This window comes from Saccopteryx leptura, chromosome 1 (genome assembly GCF_036850995.1).
Source record: "Saccopteryx leptura isolate mSacLep1 chromosome 1, mSacLep1_pri_phased_curated, whole genome shotgun sequence".
In the NCBI taxonomy this organism is placed as follows: domain Eukaryota; kingdom Metazoa; phylum Chordata; class Mammalia; order Chiroptera; family Emballonuridae; genus Saccopteryx; species Saccopteryx leptura.
The window spans coordinates 249342902-249363117 of record NC_089503.1 but is presented as its reverse complement, the minus strand read 5'-3'; the positions used below and the strand labels follow the sequence as shown (position 1 = coordinate 249363117).

Here is a 20216-nt window from a genome sequence, read left to right as displayed (position 1 = left end):
CCTCGACATACCAGGCAGGTTTCCTCCCACGCCAGGGCCTTTGCATGTGCCATACCTCCCACCCCAGAAAATCCACCTTTCAGATGTACACACAGCTGACCCCCTCCCACCTTCTACTGCTCTCTACTCACATATCACCTTATAAGCAAGGATTTCCTAACCATTCTATTTTAAATTGCAAACCCTGCCCACCCCAACACTCTTTAGCCCCCTTTCTACTTTAATTTCTCCACAGCACTAATTGCCATCTAATTGATTATATGTTATTATTTATGGGTTTGTTGTTGGTTGCCCCATAAACACATAAAAGCACACTACAATGTTAGCTCCACAAGGCAGGGATTTTTGTGTATTATTCACCACTAAATGCCAAGAGCCTAGCCTAGTTCCAGGCACACCGTAGATGCTTAAAGAATATTTGTTGGAAGGAAGGAAGGAAGGAAGGAAGGAAGGAAGGAAGGAAGGGAGGGAGGGAGGGAGGGAGGGAGGGAGGGAGGGAGGGAGGGAGGGAGGGAGGGAGGGAAGGAGGGCAGGAGGGAGGAAGGAGGGAAGGAAGGAGGGAAGGAAGGAGAGAGAGTTGGATCAGTACATGATGCATGGATGGAAAATGAATGTATGGATGAATGGATGCATGGATGGAAGGGTGGATGAGTGGGTGGGCGGATGGATGGGTGGGTGGGTGGATGGATGGATGGATGGATGGATAAATGGATGGAGAGGTGGGTGGATAGATAGGTGGATGGATAGATAGGTGGGTGGATGATGTGTGGATGCATGGATACATGGATGGATGCATGGATGGATGCATGGACAGATGAATGCACAGATGGATGGGTGTGTAGGTGGGTGTGTGGATGCATGGAGAGATGAATGCTTTACAGCTCAGACCTTCCTAAACAATCTGAAAGGCTCTCTCAAACCCTAACTGTCTTCTGCACACTAACCATACTTTCCATGGTTCTTAACAAAACTCTTCACACAAGCAATTGTCCAGGTCACTTTTTCATATGTATTTCCCCTCAGAATGTAAGCTCCTAACCCATTTCTTTGTCTTTATTTAACAATTATTTCTGAGAAGCCATTACGAGTGAGGCAGTACTCTCAAGGCTAAGGATTCATCAATAAATGAAATAACGAAGACTCTCTGCCTTTCTAAGACAAAATAAAAACCAGGAAGAAACAAACTTTTTTGAGAAATCTTGAGGTCCCTCACAGTCTGAATTTAGGCCAGCAAAAAAAGAAGAAAAAAGGTAAGGAAAAAGTGCTTAATCCCAACTGTGTCTCTTCATGCATTCAATATTTATTGAGCACCTACCATGTGCCAGACATTACTCCAGCCACTGATGATACTACAGTGAACATGATAGACACAAAACCTTCACTGATCAGCTCGGCCTCCTAGAAGTTGTGCTGACCTGCTCCAAGGGTGTGTCAGGGGTCACACTGGGGCTCTCATGCATCCCTGTGATTCCCCATTGTAATTCTGACCACTCAGCATTGTAACTGCTTAATTACTGGTTTGTCCTCTTCACCAGACTATGAGTCTCAGGGCGGTGATTGTACTGTGCTCATTTTTATCTCCTTGGCACCCAGTGGAATAGCTAGCACATAGTAGGTGCTCAGTAAATAAATGCAAGTTGCATTAATGAATAAAATTTCTGTGTTCCTCCCTCCCCTTAACCAGGGAAGACCTTCACATGAGCCACTCCCCACCTTCTCCAGCCCACAGTTCCAACAGAGCTTTACTGTGGCAAGGCTGCCTGGGATCCCAGCTCCGCCCGACTCACCCGGCCATAGATCTCCCCTCGCCACCAGCCTTGCTGCCCCTTCTTGTTAAGGATCTTGACAATGTCACCCTCCTTAAGGTTCAGCTCCGATCGGTCCCTGGCACAGAAGTCATAGCGGACTTTGGCTGTGCCAAAATACTTGGTGCTTCCTACTGTATAGGGGAGAGCAGAGTTGGTAAACAGGCCTGTGGCAGACACCGGCCCAGCGTGCAGAGGCAGTGGGAGAATAATGGTTTCAGGAGGGTAACACCAGGATGAAGGCTCTTTCAATGCTTCTTCATGCAGAGTGTTGGATGCCTCGTGCTATTAGGGGACACAGTTCTGCCGAAATCATCCTTGCAAGCCAACCAGCATTCAAATTTCGAAAAATAATACCATTTATAATTTTTTGTGTGTGTGTATTTTTCTGAAGCTGGAAACGGGGAGGCAGTCAGACAGACTCCCACATGCTCCTGACCAGGATCCACCTGGCACGCCCACCAGGGGGCGATGCTCTGCCCATCCGGGGCGTCGCTCTGTCACGACCAGAGCCACTCTAGCACCTGGGGCAGAGGCCAAGGAGCCATCCCCAGCGCCCGGGCCATCTTTTGCTCCAATGGAGCCTCGGCTGCGGGAGGGGAAGAAAGAGACAGAGAGGAAGGAGAGGGGGAGGGGTGGAGAAGCAGATGGGCGCTTCTCCTGTGTGCCCTGGCCGGGAATCGAACCCGGGACTTCCACACGCCAGGCCAATGCTCTACCACTGAGCCAACCGGCCAGGGCCCATTTATAATTTTTTAAATGGCTTAAGTATACAGTGTGTCCATAAAGTCATGGTGCACTTTTGACCGGTCACAGGAAAGCAACAAAAGAAGATAGAAATGTGAAATCTGCACCAAATAAAAGGAAAACCCTCCCAGTTTCTGTAGGATGATGTGGCAGCATGTGCACATGTGCAGATGATGATGTAACACCGTGTATACAGCGGAGCAGCCCATGGCCATGCCAGTCGAGATGTGGACAGTACAGAGGAAAGTTCAGTGTGTTCTGTGTTCTGTGGCTTGCTAAATTCGAATCCGTGACCAAAGTGCAACGTGAATATCGGCACGTTTATAACGAAGTGCCACCACATAGGAATAACATTACTCGGTGGGATAAGCAGTTGAAGGAAACCAGCAGTTTGGTGGAGAAACCCCGTTCTGGTAGGCCATCAGTCAGTGACGAGTCTGTAGAGGCTATACAGGATAGCTACTTAAGGAGCCCTAAAATATCTGTGCGTGAGCCCACATCAAACTGCACTGAATAGGTATGAAACTGGGAGAGTTTTCCTTTAATTTGGTGTAGATTTCACATTTCTATTGTCTTTTATTGCTTTCCTGTGACCGGTCAAAAGTGCACCATGACTTTACGGACACACTGTATTTATAGTAAAAGAAACAGAAATGGTGTGGGAAAATTCATTCTAAGCTGTTAAGTATTATTTTAAGAAGAGCCAAAGGTTGAAAAAGAGAGGGAATGAGAGAAAGATAAGCAAGGGGCGAAAGACTCAGAAAACTTTTCATAGTACAATATGTGATACTGTAATTAATTTGTAGTATTTCTGAAAATATGCTAAGATTAAACATCCATATCTATGTCAGGACAAATTAGTAATGTGCAGGCAGATAGAAACATTTATTTGATTTGGTGATGTGAATAGAGACAGTTTTTGTCTTGGAGTTCTGATGTTATGTAGGTTTTGCCTTTCAGTAATAAAAGTTTAATAATAATTAATTTTTTAAATATCTCTTTAAAAAATTTTTTGGATATAAAAAATTCAGACACAACAAAACCCGTGTGGCTTTTCAGGAAAATGTACTTCAGAATACACTCCAGAAAAATAAAATTAGAATCAAAATAAGGAATTTTAAAAATAAAGAAAATGGAGAACAAGAAATATAGAGTCTGAATAATTCTTGATTCTGTATTTTCAAGTTAAGTTCAATTGTAATGAAAGGATTCCTAAAATATATGCCATAATTAGTTTAATTCATAGCAAACAATATCCAACATTTCAGATTATTTCAACAAATCTAGCGGGTGAGGGATACAAAGGAAAAGGGAAGTTAAAGTGCACTAAAGGACTTGCCTTTTTGTAGGAGAAGGCTGTGGATACTAATTAACCCTTGATACTGTTACATAAATATAGGCTTAAAAGGTGCAGGTGAGGACCCTTCTGGTCCTAGTGTCCTCATCTTTCTCAATATAAAGTAATAATCCCTGACCCACCTTCCATACAAGCAAATGAGTATGCAAACCACTCAAGAGCAAAGGAACAAACAGGACTAGGAAGCGTCCCTGCTGACTCACAGATATGACCTCTGCATCCCCACTGGAAGCAATGTTCATGGTATTTCCAAACTTTCCCTCCATGATATAGGAAGAAGCTGGGGCTGCAGGTCCTCAGCCTGAGGCATTCTACCTGCTGGTTTGCTGATGGCTCTCCTCTCAGGCTCCTTGAAGGGGAACTGCAGGGTGGTATCCAGCGACTTGAAGCAATCCTTTAGGGAGTTCTGCTGGTAAAACTCCACCAGCTCCTGGAAGCAGGACAGCAGGACAGAGCTATACCAGCAGGCCAACCCGTGAGGGAAGAGGCCTAGAAGGAGACACATCCAACTTCTCATGTGAAACAGGCTCCCCTTCTGTTCTCCCTGGCAGATGGTTCCTTGAATACTCCCCATGATGGGAAGCTCATTCCTTTTCTGCACAGCCAGGATCATTTTATAGGGAAGAGACCACATTGCCTAAAGCCAATTCCTTTAATAACCAATTTGCTTCATGATAAATTTACACAATAATCAACTTGCCTAATGACCAGCTCACCAAAATCAATTAATTATTATAATAATATATGCTGGCCAGAAAGCAAATGTCATCAATATCTCCTAATAATCCTAATAAGTGAATAAGTTCATAGTATCCCATCTCATAAATGCAGAAACTGAGTCACAGAGAAGCCATGTTCCTGTACAGGGTCCTCTAGCTGGAAAAAGGGGGATCCAGAATTCAGCCTCAGGAGAAACAGTGGGGTATAGTGGCTAAGAGCTGGCTTCTGAAATATGACTGATCTAAATTCAAGTCCCAGACTTATTACACTTAGGAATAGTTATTACAAAAATGTTCAAGCTGATTCTAATAAGTAAACAATCAAGCAAGTCATAACTAATACATTCTGTAAAACAAGATGTTTGAGTTTTAGAGTTCTAGACTCCAAAGTTGCCAAAGTGAACCCTGAGAAAAAAAATACCCACTAAGACAGGCTCCTGGTGGCTAAATGGGCTCAAGTTTTATACGAAATACAGAGTCTAGCAGCCATTTCCACACAGGGTCCTCTTGGGTAAATTGCACTTCAGGAAGAAGCCTCCACTAAACTACCTGCCTCTGCACTGAACTGCCAGCCTGCACTGTTTCTGCCATCTGAGCCAGCCCTTATAAAGGAGTTCCTAGAATCCTACCTCAACCAATAGGACTGAGGCTTTCCCCATCCAATCGGAGCTGTGCAGCTCCAACCAACCAGAGCAACTCTATTCTAACCAATCAGGACACTGGCTTTTGGATCAATTGCACTACAAGGATTAGTAAGAGTCCTCATTTACATGAGGACAGACTAATCAGGGACCAGGGACGGAGGACTTCTGTCTATATAAGCCTGATCCCCTCTGGCTCTGGGAGCACAGTTTCCCTTTCTGCAAAGACTGAAGACTGCTTTTCCCGGGCTGAGCTGAAACACTGAAGACTAGCTCCCTGTGAGATCAGGTGAAATCTGAAATAATGCCCCTCCAAGAAAAAGCAGGTATGTGCAAGATTCTTGATTTTAAGGATCCACAGACCATGGGAAAGATCCATGTGCCTTAGATCAATTGGCACTTGAAAGGCATTTGCATTCTCAGATGATCATGACACAGATTAGGCAGAGCTAAATCTTGAAGTCTGACAGAAACAGGGATTCCGCTCTTCTGTGATACTAGATAAGATATAAACTTCAGTTTCAGAGAGTGAATTGAGGGGATTAACTAGAGTCCCACCTATACCATGTCTGGCACTAAGTACTCTGTAAATACCTGCTACTGTTACTTGTTATTATCATCATTATTATTACCATTATCACCATCATTATTGCTCATTAGGGGATTGAATTTAAGACCAATTGATCTAAAATAATCTTGGAGGAGCCAGTGTGAATATGGGTAAGAGGAAGGGAGTCCCAAAATGGAGCTTCAGGGCGGGTCCTGCCTGGATTCTAGGAGTCTGGTGACTAGGGAAGACTGGCCCTTACCGTCAGCCCTCGGAAAGCCTTCTTTTCTGTAATCCGATACAGTCCTTCTGCTGTCATGATTTTAATGTGCTTGACCTCAACATTATACCTGGAAACAGTGAGAGGACCAGATGGTCATTGAACACTCAGGCTGGGGACCCAGTCCCATCCTCAGCCAAGCTTCAGCCCCATGTTACACCCCCAACTATGGAAAAGGCAATCTTGGCTACTTCAGGGACAGGGTGACCACTGGGGCCCAAGGACTGAAGCTGCCTCCTGCAGTCCCAATGGGGTTCCTTCTCTGGGGCCTTCTCTGCTCTAAGCCTTCATTTCTTCATTTCTTCCTCTAAGGCTTCAGCTCTTTCCAAAAGAACAGGAATCCTCTTCCTACACTCAGGGTTGTTGACAAGTCAGAGACCTTGTAAAGAAAGGGATGCTCTAGAACAGCAATTTTCAGCCGGTGTGCTGCAAGAATTTTTAAAACACGCAATACCTGACTATTTAGTCAGTAGCACTGACCTCTTTTCCCTTAGAATGTCAAATAAAAAGTAACAACAGTAAACACAATGGCCATCCATACCAGTGGGAAGAAATCAAAATTATACCTATCTTTTTGTGAGATTGGCAAAAGATTTATTTTGGGTGTGCTGCAGAGTTTTAGTAATTATAGTTTATGTCAGTGGTGGGATTCAAATAATTTAATAACGAGTTCTCTGCCCTAATGACCATTTTCAGTATAAAAAAAGATATACCTTAAGGTAGTTTATTATTTCATGCATTTAAAACTTCCAGGGCTTCCGAAATGAGTGATAAGATAACCCTTGAAATCTACATTTCTATTGGTTCATTGTGTCCTAGCTTCCTATTGGTTTCACTATTGGGGGTGGGGGGCAACACCAGCACACTCATAATATCTCGGGAGAATTTTGGGCATAACACAAAGCTGAAACAAATGACAGCTTGTCACCCCTGGTTGTTTGGCACTTTTTCTCTTTACATTATATGTTTATTTACTGAAGTAACAAACACGAGGGAATTAAAATGTAGTATTTCATCAAAGGTATAATGAGTTTTATGAAATGAATAAATAAAAATTATAAGCATAGTTATGTCAAATTTTTTTCACCTATGGACAGAATGAACATTACTGCGGGTGCTTAGGATATGCTGTTGCAAAGTTGAATGTTAAAAAAGAGTAAGGAATGTGAATTTGTGATTTCCACATTGGGCAGCTGCCCAGGCACCCACCTTAGAGAGAACCCTGATTACAAGTGCCATTTTAACTGGTTTGCCAAACTCAACAAAAAATTAGGTATTGGTTCTGCCAAACCAGTGCAAACTGGTTGAATCCTACCACTGGTTTGTGCCATGATATGAAAAGGGTTGAAACTCACTGTTGTAGAAGAGATGGGACAAGACCTATACTGTCACCATCATGTTGTACCACAGGGCAGTAAGGACATAGAAAAGATAGTCACTTCCGCCAGTATGGAGAACTAGAAAACCATGCCTCTTCCCACTACAGAAAACCCCTAGAAATGCTGAGGATTAAAGTGCCGAGTTCTCAAAAAAGTAAGGAAAATGCCCAGATGCCAAAAATGAACACAAAACTAAAAACTAAGCAGTAAGCATGAACTGCTACCCTAAGGAATTTGATGATCTTGGGAACCAAGAAGTTTATGTCTCAATTATCACAGAGACAGAAGAGCTGCTGGGCCCCTATAGGGTGGAGAGTGGGCCTGAGACCTGCCCATACCCTGTCAGGCTGGACTGTTACGAAGCTATGCCTTCAGGAAAAGAGGTGGGTGAGAGAACACCACCCATCAGGCAGTATGGACAATAAGAAGCTTGTCTGCTTCAGCCCCAAAACAAAAAGTGACCCTTGCAAATTCATAGCCTCAGCCAGCTCTCATGTAGGTTTGGTGTGTCAACCAAAGAGAGGTCCAGGCTGTAATAAAGAACAAAAGGCATTTATTTTGAGACACAGATTATTCAGTTATGAACCAAAATTGGGTTCCAGGCGACAACAGAAAGGCAGCGTTTATAAAGGCAAAACTCCCAAAGTATAATTCTTTCTTTCCTGCAAATGAAGGACCGCTGGCTATGTTAACTGGACTCTGTTAGTTTAAATATGCAAGGGGGGTAGGGAGTGAGAAAGAGGATAGGTCCAAATGTGTCCAGGCAGCAGTTGTCCTAGGATGTTTATGGCTCAGCCTTGAGCTGAGTTTAGCAACAGGTTAGCAACTTAATAACAGCTCTGAGAACTGAGGCACAAGATGTGCAGAGGCCCCACTCCCCTCACAGCCTCCTGCTCTATATTGAGTATCTAGGCAATGCTTATTCCATTTTATTCTTTCCATTCTCAGGGGTTTGAACTTAAACCCACCTGTGTAGTCTGGGAAACTAAGGAATTAACCTAAACATATTTTTAACCTAAAAAAGAAATTAACTTGTTGGTGAATCCCACAGAAACAAACGTGAAATCTCTGGAGACACAGGCAGCAAGATTCCCACAGAGGAAGCTTCATTTAAGATCGCAAGACAAGATTACAAAACCTATAAGGAAATGAGTCACCACGAGGGAGAAGCTGCAGTCAGCAAACAGAGACACATGAGAGACACTGTCTGTGAGCCTCGGGTTCAGGTGGCATTTTGCCTCTTCCTAAAGGAAGCTAAATGCCCTTTGGAGCCTCCTAGGAAGCATATGGATTGTCAGTTAATTAAAGGAAATAAAAAAATTTTAAGCACCCAGGACACCAGTGATTGAATACAAGGTGGCTATCGTGACTACATTCCCTTCCTCCCAGACACCTGCATCACCCAGGTCAGGGAGGGTGTAATTACTTAATGCTGATGGCAAATTCCGCTGCATCCTTCACCCTCTGCCGCACCAAGAACGTCCCATCTGAGCGGTTGGTGAGGATGCCTTCTGCTCCAGCACGCTCCATGGGGCCAGCATACCTGCCAAAACACCAAGGAGAGAGGTCTGCACAGCCCCCAGGCCTGGGTTCCTATATAGCTACATGGAGGCCACTTTTTCTCCTAATCCTTGTGATATTTTATAGTTGGTGACAGGCTGGATCCAACAGGCCGTAAACACCAACAGAAGCAAGAGTCCAGAAGAGGACAATTTAAGTGAGGGGCTAAAAGATTCAGCCATCAAGGTAAATAATAACAAATAAGTATTATTTCACACTGTTGAAAAAAATGGAAGAAGCCACAAAGAAATGGAAAGATACTTTGTGTTCATGGATTGGAAGAATCAACATAGTTAAAATGGCCATATTACTTAAAGCAGTATACAGAGTCAATGCAATTCTCATCAAAATCCCACTGGCATTTTTCAAAGAACTGGGACAAAAAAATTGTAAGATTTTATGGAACCACAAAAGACCTGAAATAGCCAAAGCAATCCTGAGAAAAAAGGACAAAGCCAGAGGTTTCAGCCTCCCTGACTTCAAAGTATACTACAAAGCTACAATAATCAAAACAGAATGGGGCTGCAATAAAAGACAGACAGACCAATGGAACAAAATTGAGAGCCCAGAAGTAAACCCACGTGTATATGGGCAACTAATTGTCAACAAAGGAGCCAAAAACATATAACAGAGAAAAGAAATGTACTTCAATACCAGTGTTGGGAAAATTGGAAAACCACAGGCAAAAGAATGAAACTAGATGGTTGTTTGATACCTAACACAAAAGATAACTCAAAATGTAATAAAGACTTAAATATAAGACTTAAAACAATAAAACACAAAGAAGAAAACATAGGTACTAAATTTAATGGACCTTGGTCTCAGAGAGGATTTTTATGAAATTGACTGTAAAGGCAAGGGAAGTAAAAGCAAAAATAAATGAATGGCACTACATCAAACCTAAAAGTTTCTGCACAGCAAAAGAAACTATCAACAAAAGAGCAACCAATTGAATGGAAGATTTTTGCAAACAATACCCCTGATATGAGGCTAATATCCAAAATATATTTAAAAAATTATACAACTCAACAACACAAAAAACAAACAATCCTATTTTTAAAACGGGCAGAGGACCTGAACACTTTTCCCCAGAAGTCACACAGATGTCCATCAGATATATGAAAGGATGCTCAGCTTCACTAGCTATAAGGGAAATGAAAATCAAAACCACAATGAGATATCACCTCACACCTGTCAGAATGGCTATTATCAATAAGACAAATGACAAGTAGAGGATGTAGAGAAAAGAGAACCCTTGTGCACTGTTGGTAGAAATGTAAATTGGTGCAGCCACTATGGAAAACAGTATGGAGGTTCCTCAAAAATTTAAGAATAGTGCTACTGCCTGACCAGGAGGTGGTGCAGTGGATAGAGCATTGGCCTGGGGCACAGAGGACCCAGGTTCAAAACCCTGAGGTCACAGGCTTGAGCACAGGCTCACCAGCTTAAGTGTGGGGTTGCCAGCTTGAGCATGGGATCATAGGCATGACCCCCATGGTTGCTGTCTTGAGCCCAAAGGTCGTTGGCTTGAAGCCCAAGGTTGCTGGCTTGAGCAAGGGGTCACTGGCTCAGCTGGAGCCCCCAAGTCAAGGCACATATGAGAAAGTAATCAATGAACAACTAAGGTGCGACAACAAGGAATTGATGCTCTCCCTTCCTGCCTGACTGTCCCTTCTGTCCCTCTCTCTTGCTAAAAAAAAAAAGAGAAAGAAAGAAAAAAAGAAAAGAGAAAGAATAGCATTACCATATGACTTAGCAATCCCTCTTCTGGTATTTATCTGAAAAATTTGTAAACATTTATTCGTAAAGATATATGTACTCCTACGTTCATTGAAGTCTTATTCACACTGGTCTAGACATAGAAACAACCAAAGTACCCTTCAGTGGATGATTGGATAAAGAAGATGTAGCACAAATATACATGGAATACAGGGGTCCTCGGGTTACAACACAGTTCCGTACCTACAATAGTGATGTAACCCAAATTTTGGTATAAGTAAAAACACACCCTAGCCTAAGTAACTTATCTATCCTAACTGGGATATGCCACTGATGCTGGTCTTCCAGCCACAAAACTAGCAACCTTTCCATCTCGATCCTTATGCCACTTTGCTGTTTAGTAATCAGAGTCGATTTCATAGGGGCTGATCCCTTTACATGCTCTAGGATACGGTCTTTATCCTTGATAACTGTTGCTACAGTAAAGCAGCTCAGGCCTTGTATGTGGCCAATGTTTGTTGCTGATTCTCCTTTTTCTGATCTCTTTACAATGTCTACTTTCACTTCCATCATGACGCTTTCTTCTTCTTAGAAGCACTACCATCTGAAGATGCTGACTTTCATTTAGGAACCAGGATAAGGGCCAAAAGTCACCAAACGAAGCAACACAAACAGAACTCTTGCACTTTTAACAGTCCAAAATGGTGTAGGTAAGCACACTGGGGGACGCCAGCTCCCTAACTCATATGCTGCATTACTGTGTGTTCTTCTGACACACAATCAAACTAGTCCGCCCATGTAGTCCGTAAGTATGACGCTAACGGTGTAAGTCAAACCACTCACGTCTCAATATTCTTAAGTTTTTATGGGAGTGAGCATCATAAACTCGAAACATCATAGGTCGAGACTGTCATAACTCGAGGACCCCCCTGTACTACTAAGCCATAAGAAAAGATGAAACACTGCCATTTGCAACAACACAGATAGATCTTGAGAATATCATGCTAAGTGAAGTAAGTCAGATGGAAAAGGACAAAAACCATATGATTCCTCTCATAGCTGGGATATGATACAGAAAGCAACAAACAAAACAAGCCCATAGACACAGACAACAGAATGGTGGTTATGAGAGGGGAGAAGAGGGAGAAGGGTGGGAAGGGAGGTAGGGGAAGTTAAAGGGAATAAAACATATGGTGACAGAGGAGACTAGACTTTGGGTAGTGAGCATACAATGCAATACACAGATACTGTATTATAGAAATGTATACTTCAAACTTAGATAATGTTATTAACCAAGGTCATTCCAATACATTTAATTTTTAAAAGTAGTAGTTTAATGTAATGCTTTCAAAAATCAAGATGACTTACAAAAGCAGCCATGAAAAGGAGCAAAGCTCTGACACTCGCTACAATGCGGATGACCCTCATACACATGATGCTCAGTGAGAGAAACCGACACCAAAGGCCACACAGTGTGTGACTCCATCTATGAGAAATGTCCAGGACAGGCACATCCAGAGACAGGAAGTGATTTCATGGTTGCCCAGGGCTGGGGGAAGGGATGATGGTGACTGCTAATAGAGATGGGGTTTATTTTGGGGGGTGATGAAGATGTTTGCGAGCAAGATAGAGGTAATGGTGCACATCACTGCAAATGTAATAAATGTTACTAAATATAATTGTCAGTATTAATATATTTATGTTATAAATGTAAATATATAATAAACGTTAATTATACATTATATAATTATAAATATTAAATGTGAATATGAATATACTTATGTTATAAATGTGAATATTCAATATGTTAATTGTAGATAATACATAAATAGATGTTATATAAATGTGAATATAATATTTATGTTATAAATGCAAATATGCAGATATATAATTATGGATAATATAAATGTGAATATAAATATATGCTATAACTATATAAAAATATGTATTAATTATAGAGAATATATAATTATAATGATATATAGGTATAAATATGTAATATAAATATAAATGTTAATATAAATTATGCTTAAAATGGTTAATTTTGTGTTATGTGAATTTCACCTCAATTTAAAAAATGAATGCAAAATAAATCTGTGATGAACAAAATGCCAAAATTTGAAATAAAGACAAGGTCTGATTCTATGCTTACCTGATTCAAAACAATTCACCTTTTTATATTCCCTGCCCTGCCTTTATTTACAGTTTTTTTGCTCATCATGGATATTTTTTTTTTTTTTTTTTTTTTTTTTTTTTTTGCATTTTTCCGAAGCTGGAAACAGGGAGAGACAGTCAGACAGACTCCCGCATGCGCCAGACCGGGATCCACTTGGCACGCCCACCATGGGGCGACGCTCTGCCCACCAGGGGGCGATGCTCTGCCCATCCTGGGCGTCGCCATGTTGCGACCAGAGCCACTCTAGCGCCTGGGGCAGAGGCCACAGAGCCATCCCCAGCGCCCGGGCCATCTTTGCTCCAATGGAGCCTTGGCTGCGGGAGGGGAAGAGAGAGACAGAGAGGAAGGCGCGGCGGAGGGGTGGAGAAGCAAATGGGCGCTTCTCCTGTGTGCCCTGGCCGGGAATCGAACCCGGGTCCTCCGCACGCTAGGCTGACACTCTACCGCTGAGCCAACCGGCCAGGGCTCATCATGGATATTTTTTGCCTTGCTTTTTATTTTTAAAAAATATGGCATTAGGCCCTGGCCGGTTGGCTCAGTGGTAGTGCGTCAACCTGGCGTGCAGAGGTCCTGGGTTCGATTTCCAGCCAGGGCACACAGGAGAAGCGCCCATCTGCTTCTCCACCCCTCCCCCTCTCCTTCCTCTCTGTCTCTCTCTTCCCCTCCCGCAGCCGAGGCTCCATTGGAGCAAAGATGGCCCGGGCGCTGGGGATGGCTCCTCGGCCTCTGCCCCAGGCGCTAGAGTGGCTCTGGTCGCAACAGAGCGACGCCCTGGTGGGCAGAGCATCGCCCCCTGGTAGGCATGCTGGGTGGATCCCGGTTGGGCGCATGTGGGAGTCTGTCTGATTGTCTCTCCCGGTTTCCGGCTTCAGAAAAATACAGGAAAAAAATAAATAAAAAATATATATATATTGCATTAAAATGTGTGGATTTGAGGTTTTGGCACCCTGTTAAATGTTGTACCCACAGAGTGCCTCACTCTCCTCCCCCTACTTTCAGCCCTGCAGACCGCTTCCCAGCAGGGGAGGGCGCTGGGCGTACAGCCTGTAGAGGCTACGGTTTGAATCCTAGCTTTGCCACTTCGCTGCTCTGTGACCTCAGCAACTGATTTTTTCACACTGAGCCCCAATTTCCTCTTCTAAAAAGCCTACCCACCAGAGAGAAACAGTTTTGACAAAGGGCTATAATGCAGTTGAAGTGCCTCACTGGTGAAGACAAGGTTGTTATGTGCCCATTGTGTTCCTATGACTTTCAAGAGGCAGTGAAGTTAGGCTGTGGAATCAGGCCAGCTTGGGCCAAAATGCCATCTCTGTCATTTCCTCATTGTGTGACACTGAACAGATCACTCCTCTCTGAGCCTCCATTTCCTCCTCCGCAAAACGGGAGTTAAGAATAGCACCTACTTCTAAGGGCTATTATGAAAATTAAATGTGCTGACACATGGTCATAAAACAATACTGTGTTACATCAAGGCTAAGATGCTAACAAGTATAAAATGCACCATTCTTTCATGGGCTGTTACAAAATAAAAATCACTATCCATTATTAGTCAAAGACTCCATTGACTGTAAAAAAATGTTAAAATATAGGGCAGGGGAGGATGAACACCTCAGCATTGACGAAATGCGATCATAATAGCTAATGGAAAGAACAACAGATATTAAGTGCTTATTATTATCTGCTCATAACTGTGCCAGTTATGAAGCCTCATGACAGTGCTATGAAGTAAATATTGGTATTAATCCGTTTTCCAGAGAGGAAAGCTGAAGCATAGAGAAGCTGACTTATTAGCCCAAGGATACACAGCTGGGTAATGTTGGAGTCCGGATTTGAACCGAGACAAGTGGGCTTCAGAAGCAACACTGTAAACCTCTACCCCTCACTGCTCTATATGCAGTAAGTATTCATAAAAAAATGAACCACCTTTACCATCACCACCATCATTTTCCTCCCAGTGAGACCATAATCTCCTAAGTTTAGGAGCCTCTTTTGTCTGCTCTCTCTTCAGCAGCTTCCAGTGTGGGGTTGGACCCAGCTGTCAATGCCCAGGGTTCAAAGAATGGATAACTGATTGGTTTGGAGGCTCCTCCCATGCCCAGCCCAGGCACCCACCCCAGACAGACCCCAACTTGAAAGTAAGAAAGGTGGTTCTACTCACCAGAGATAAACAGACAGGTCCTGAGGGGGACCCTAGGGACACAAAGACCAAGACTTAGGGCAAAGAGCCCAGCTGGGCAACAGACTGCAGCACACTTCATTCGTTCGTTCATTCATTCATTCATTCATTCATTCCAGTCATGTGCCAAGTACTGGGGAGACAGTCCTGGAATCAAGTAGGAGAGGCTGGTCCCCTATCAGATAAATCAGGGATTGTCTAGACACTTGTTTTAGCATGACCTTCAAGCTAAGAAAGGTTTTAACATTTTTTTTAGTGATTGACAAAACATTTTTAAAGACTAATATTTCCTGGCACATAAAGATAATATGAAACTCATAGGTCAGGATCCATAAATTCAGTCTGGTTGGAACATGGTCATGCCCCTCATGTACAGACCATCTTTGGCTGCTTTGGCACGACTGTGGAGGAGTTGACCAGTCACAAAAGGGAGTATATCAGTTGTGAAGCTGAAAATGTTTACTATCTATTTACAGGAAGTTTGTCAATCCTTGATCTAAATAAATGTAAAAGAGTGCATTTCTACCACCTCAGACCCATGAGGAGGGCTATCCCCAAGAGAGAGACAATGAGAGAGGGGGGAAAGAGAGGAAGAGAGACAGTAAGAAGGAAAGAGAATGAGAGAGAGGGGACAAAGAGAAAGAAGAAAAGAAGAAAGGAAGGAATGATGGATAGAAGGAGAAGAAAGAAAAGAAAGAGAGAGAGAGAGGAAGGAAGGAAGGAAGGAAGGAAAAGAAAGAAAGAAAGAAAGAAAGAAAGAAAGAAAGAAAGAAAGAAAGAAAAGAAAGAAAGAAGGAGGAAAGAAAAAAAATACATGTTGATGAGGATATGAAGAAATTGGAAGTCTAACTGCATTACTCAAGGAAGAAAATGGTATGGCCTCTATAGAAAACAGATGACAGTTCCTCAAAATAAAATAAAATAAAATGCTCATATGACACAGCAATTCCTCTTCTGGGTTCATACCCAAAAGAATTGGAAACAGGGACTCAGATAGGTACTTGTACACCCACGTTCACAAAAGCACTATTCACAGTAGACAAAAGGTGAAAGCAACTCAAGTATCTATCCACGAAGGACTATATAAACAAAATGTGGTCCATCAGACAATGGAATATTATTTAGCATTAAAAAGGAAGGAAATTCTGACATATGCTATACCACGGATGAACCTTAAAAATATCATACTAAGTGAAAGATACCAGACATAAAAGGATAGCTACTGTGTGATTCCAGTCACAGGAGGTCCTTAGAGGACTCAGATTCACAGAAACAGAGAGTAAATGGTGGGAGCCAGGGGCTGAGGGAGGGGGCTGGGGAGTTAGTGCTTAATGGGGATAGAGGTCAGCAGAACCTTGGCTTTAAGAATGACCTGCATGATGGGCAGCCCCTCCGTATCTGAGTTCTCCCCAAGCCCACATGCCCTCTCAGAACCCCCTCTGGACTTCCTTGCCCTCGCTCCAACCAGACTTGAGGTACTTACGTGCACGAAGGGCTTGACCCTGTTACAGGGAAACCAGCCAACTTCATTGGTAGCTGTATTCCTGCCCTAAAAATCCAGGAAGGAAAATCAGGAAGAGAAAGGTTATAGGCATCTGCTTGCATGTGTGTATCCATTTTCCTGTCTAATAGCCACTTTGCCTGGCCATGTCTTTATCTATGGCCTGGATCACCCAAAGATATGCCAACCAGTTTCAACTTCCTGGGAAGACAACCATCCCTGAAGGACCAGTCCAGCCGCAGAAATCTCTACCTACACCACTCTCCCCAGGTGCTTCCTCCAGACCAGCCTCCCCTTGCCAGAGTCCAGTAGGGCCAAAACCCCACTTCCGAGGGTCATGTATACCTGTGACCCCACACTCGGGTCCTTCTCCACCACTCCCGCAGCCCAGCCTGTACCTGCCACCAGTTCTGTTCAGCCTCAGCCTTGGTGAGCTCCACAATGTCTCCAAGGTTGAGCCGTAGAAAAGGTCCAATGGCTCCCGGGGGTGGAGGAAGCCCATAGTACTCCTGGCAAACCTCCATCTTGGGTAGCCCTGAAGGGGAGGAAGAAAACTGCCATCTGTTTTCCACAACGTGCTTGGCACTCGGGAATTTTCAAACCTGAGTTTCACCACCCACCAGGATAGCAAAACTTAAAAAGACAATAGCAAGTGATGGCCAGGATGGGAAGCACCTAGAACTCTCCTACATTGCTGGTGGGAATCCACTTTGGAAAACTATTTGACAGTATCTACTAAAACTAAACAGATGTCTACCTAGTGATCCAGCAATTTCCCAGGAGACATGAAAACACATGTCCACCAAAAGGCATAGACAAAATGCTCACAGCAGCTTGGTCCACAATAGCCCCAAACTGGCAACAAACAAAATTTCCTCAATAACATGGATAAACAGAGCATGATACAGTCATGCAATGGAATATTATACAGCAATGAAAAAGAACACGCTACTGCAACAAGCAACCACATCAATGAATCTCACCAACATTGTGTCGAATACAAGAAGCTAAATGCAGTAAGAGTATATACTGGATGGTTTCACTTGCATCAATTTCAAGGACAGGCAAAACTAATATATGGTGATCGAGTCAGATAGTGATTCCCTCTAGGAGGTGGGTACTGACTAGCTGAGTATATGAGTTCCAGCACTGTCCCATAATCACTTCCTGTGATTATGGAGATGTTCAGTAATCTGTTCCATGGTCATTGGCCACTGAGCACTGGAAAGGTAGCTAGTGTGACTGCATGAAAGGATTTTTAATGTTATTTAAATTAATTTCTATTTATATTGGGCAGTGCAGGTCTAGAGTGATAGTAATGTTCTAGACCTTGATATGAGTATTGTGCACATGGGTAAAAATTAATTGAACCGATCCATATAATTAAGATTTACGGTAATCACTTTGTGTACTTTACAATATATATATATTTTCTATCTCAATAAAAAGTATATATATGATGGGTATGTGTAAGTGCATATACACATACACACATATGATATGTGTGAACATGTATATAGGGTATTTGTATATAATGGATATATACACACATACACACACTCATATATTTCCTCCTATGGAGGACATTTGGGTTGTTTCTAATTTTTGAGTATTGCAAATAAAGCTGAAATATGTATATATGTAAACATATCAATATAAATAGGTAAGTAGACAAGAAATCTGAGTCTTTACACTAACTCAGTATGATACTAGCAAAGAGTTTATTTCTCTCAGCCACTCTGTTTTTACTTCTTTCATAATGCTTTGCCCTCCTGACGCCTGGCCTTTGCACATGCTGTTCCCTCTGCCTGGAACACTCCTACCCTCCTCATCACCTAACTCCTCCTCATCCCACATGTCCACTTAAATGTCTCCAACTCTGAGAAGCCTTTCCAGAAGGCTCAGATTTGTCAGGTCCCCTAATTTTATGCTCAAGAAAACCCTATAATTTACCTACCACAACCATAACGGACTTAACCAGTCTGTCTCCAGCTCCCAGGCAAGAAGCACAGATGTTTAGTTATTATTTTCTCCAAATGATCCAATAGATGCTGAATAAGTAACCCATCATTGCAGTGATTCCACAAAAACCATTGACTTACAAGGATTCCAGCCTGTTCCGCCTGCCATTGGACTAAAATGGAATTCTGGCTTGGCCAAACTGTTTCCCATCCCCCATCCTCCAGGTGGAGGCTGCTTTGCTGGCATCACCGTATTACAACAAGATTTTGTGGTGCAGAATCAATAAAACAGGGGATGAGAAGAACTGCAGAGATGTACCTCTTTGGCTAAGACTCCAGGAATTTGTCAGCCAGAAAAAAAACAAGAGGTAGTGAATAAGAAAGGTGGACAGTAGTGGAAGAGGATCTTACAAGGATCACTCCATTTCATACATTCCCTTCATGGTTTTTGAGCAAAGCAGGTAAAGAATTTGAGTTAGTTATTTTTAAGTCCTTTCAAGTTTCTAGGATGGAAGCAAATGCTTTAATGTAAAGCAGGACATTAAGTGGTCACTGACAGAATTGTTGAGATCTGTCCCTGGGCCAGCATCACTGAGACAAAGACCAGATTTCCTCCTGCCCCACACAGCACCCCCTGCTGACTCACCCAGCTCATTCCTCTTTTTGTCCTGAGCCCGGCGATGTGTCTTATCCTGGAGAGAGAGACCAAGAAAGCCAGCATGGACACCTGTGCTTAGCCTGGGGATTCCTCAGCCCCTTTCTGAATACCTAGCAAAGGGCCATACCCACTGCTGGGGTCTCCCGGGGCCTCCTGTCATCACCCCCCATGATTTCCAGGCACAGAAAGAAATATGGAGTCTTACCTTCCTCATAGTTCCAGAAAAATCTATGGGAGGGAAAAGGAAGATTAGGATGGGAAATGCCACATGCAGAACCAAGCCCACGTCCTCCCTCTCTCCCACTGGTACCTTGCCCATGGCGGCCGCAGGGAGGGACCCTCCCCAGACATTCTTTGTGTGCAGGTGCCCGACACCGATGACAACGATAGCCCTGGTAGAAGGTGCCTCTGGCATTCAGGGAGTGAAATAAAGGAGAGTCAGTGATGTTGATGGACCCAGCCAGTCATTTTACCAACAGCGTGAAGGGCTGAGCTCTCTCTAGAGCAGTAGAGAGATGGAGAAGCTTAAGATCGAAGGAGAACCTCCCACCTCCCAACTCAGAGGACTGATGGCTGGAGGAGCCTCTTTAAAGAGGAACTGCTGACTAAGCCCAGGACCCAGGCCATCCTCCCAGACTTCCACCTCAGCAGCATCTGGCAGGCCTTGCAGGATGTGGTCTCCTCGAAAGAGAACATCTGGAAGTCATGCCCGTTGGCTGTGGCATTCTCAGGATAGATGTTGGAGCTGGAGAGGTAAGATAATTCCATGCAATGAAATAGTATTCAGCCATGAAAAGAATAACATGCTCATAAATGCTGTAACTTGGATGTAGCAGTTCTTTCTTCCTTTGTGTGGCTGAATACCGTTCCACTGCGTGGATACACCAAATTGTGTGTATTCATTCATCTACTGATGGGCATTTGGGTTGTTGCCACCTTCTGGCCACTGTGAATACTTTTGGCCAAAGCTGCTATGAACATGGGAGGAGA

At 43.2% G+C, this 20216-nt stretch overlaps 1 protein-coding gene across 2 annotated transcripts in view; it reads right to left on the bottom strand.

The window, feature by feature from the left end:
• The window catches only part of VAV1 (vav guanine nucleotide exchange factor 1), a 70355-nt gene that overhangs the window by 357 nt on the left and 49782 nt on the right, over window positions 1–20216 (bottom strand). The window contains exons 16-26 of one of the 2 annotated variants that reach the window (XM_066345364.1): window positions 19870–19971; window positions 19537–19634; window positions 19432–19454; window positions 19215–19260; window positions 17006–17142; window positions 16590–16655; window positions 15089–15120; window positions 8902–9018; window positions 6079–6166; window positions 4225–4339; window positions 1788–1939 (exon numbers count right to left, since the gene is read on the bottom strand). In XM_066345364.1, the coding sequence (XP_066201461.1) occupies window positions 1788–1939; window positions 4225–4339; window positions 6079–6166; window positions 8902–9018; window positions 15089–15120; window positions 16590–16655; window positions 17006–17142; window positions 19215–19260; window positions 19432–19454; window positions 19537–19634; window positions 19870–19971 (976 nt within the window). The remainder of the gene's footprint in view (window positions 1–1787; window positions 1940–4224; window positions 4340–6078; window positions 6167–8901; window positions 9019–15088; window positions 15121–16589; window positions 16656–17005; window positions 17143–19214; window positions 19261–19431; window positions 19455–19536; window positions 19635–19869; window positions 19972–20216) is intronic. The other variant, XM_066345373.1, reaches the window with a different exon arrangement.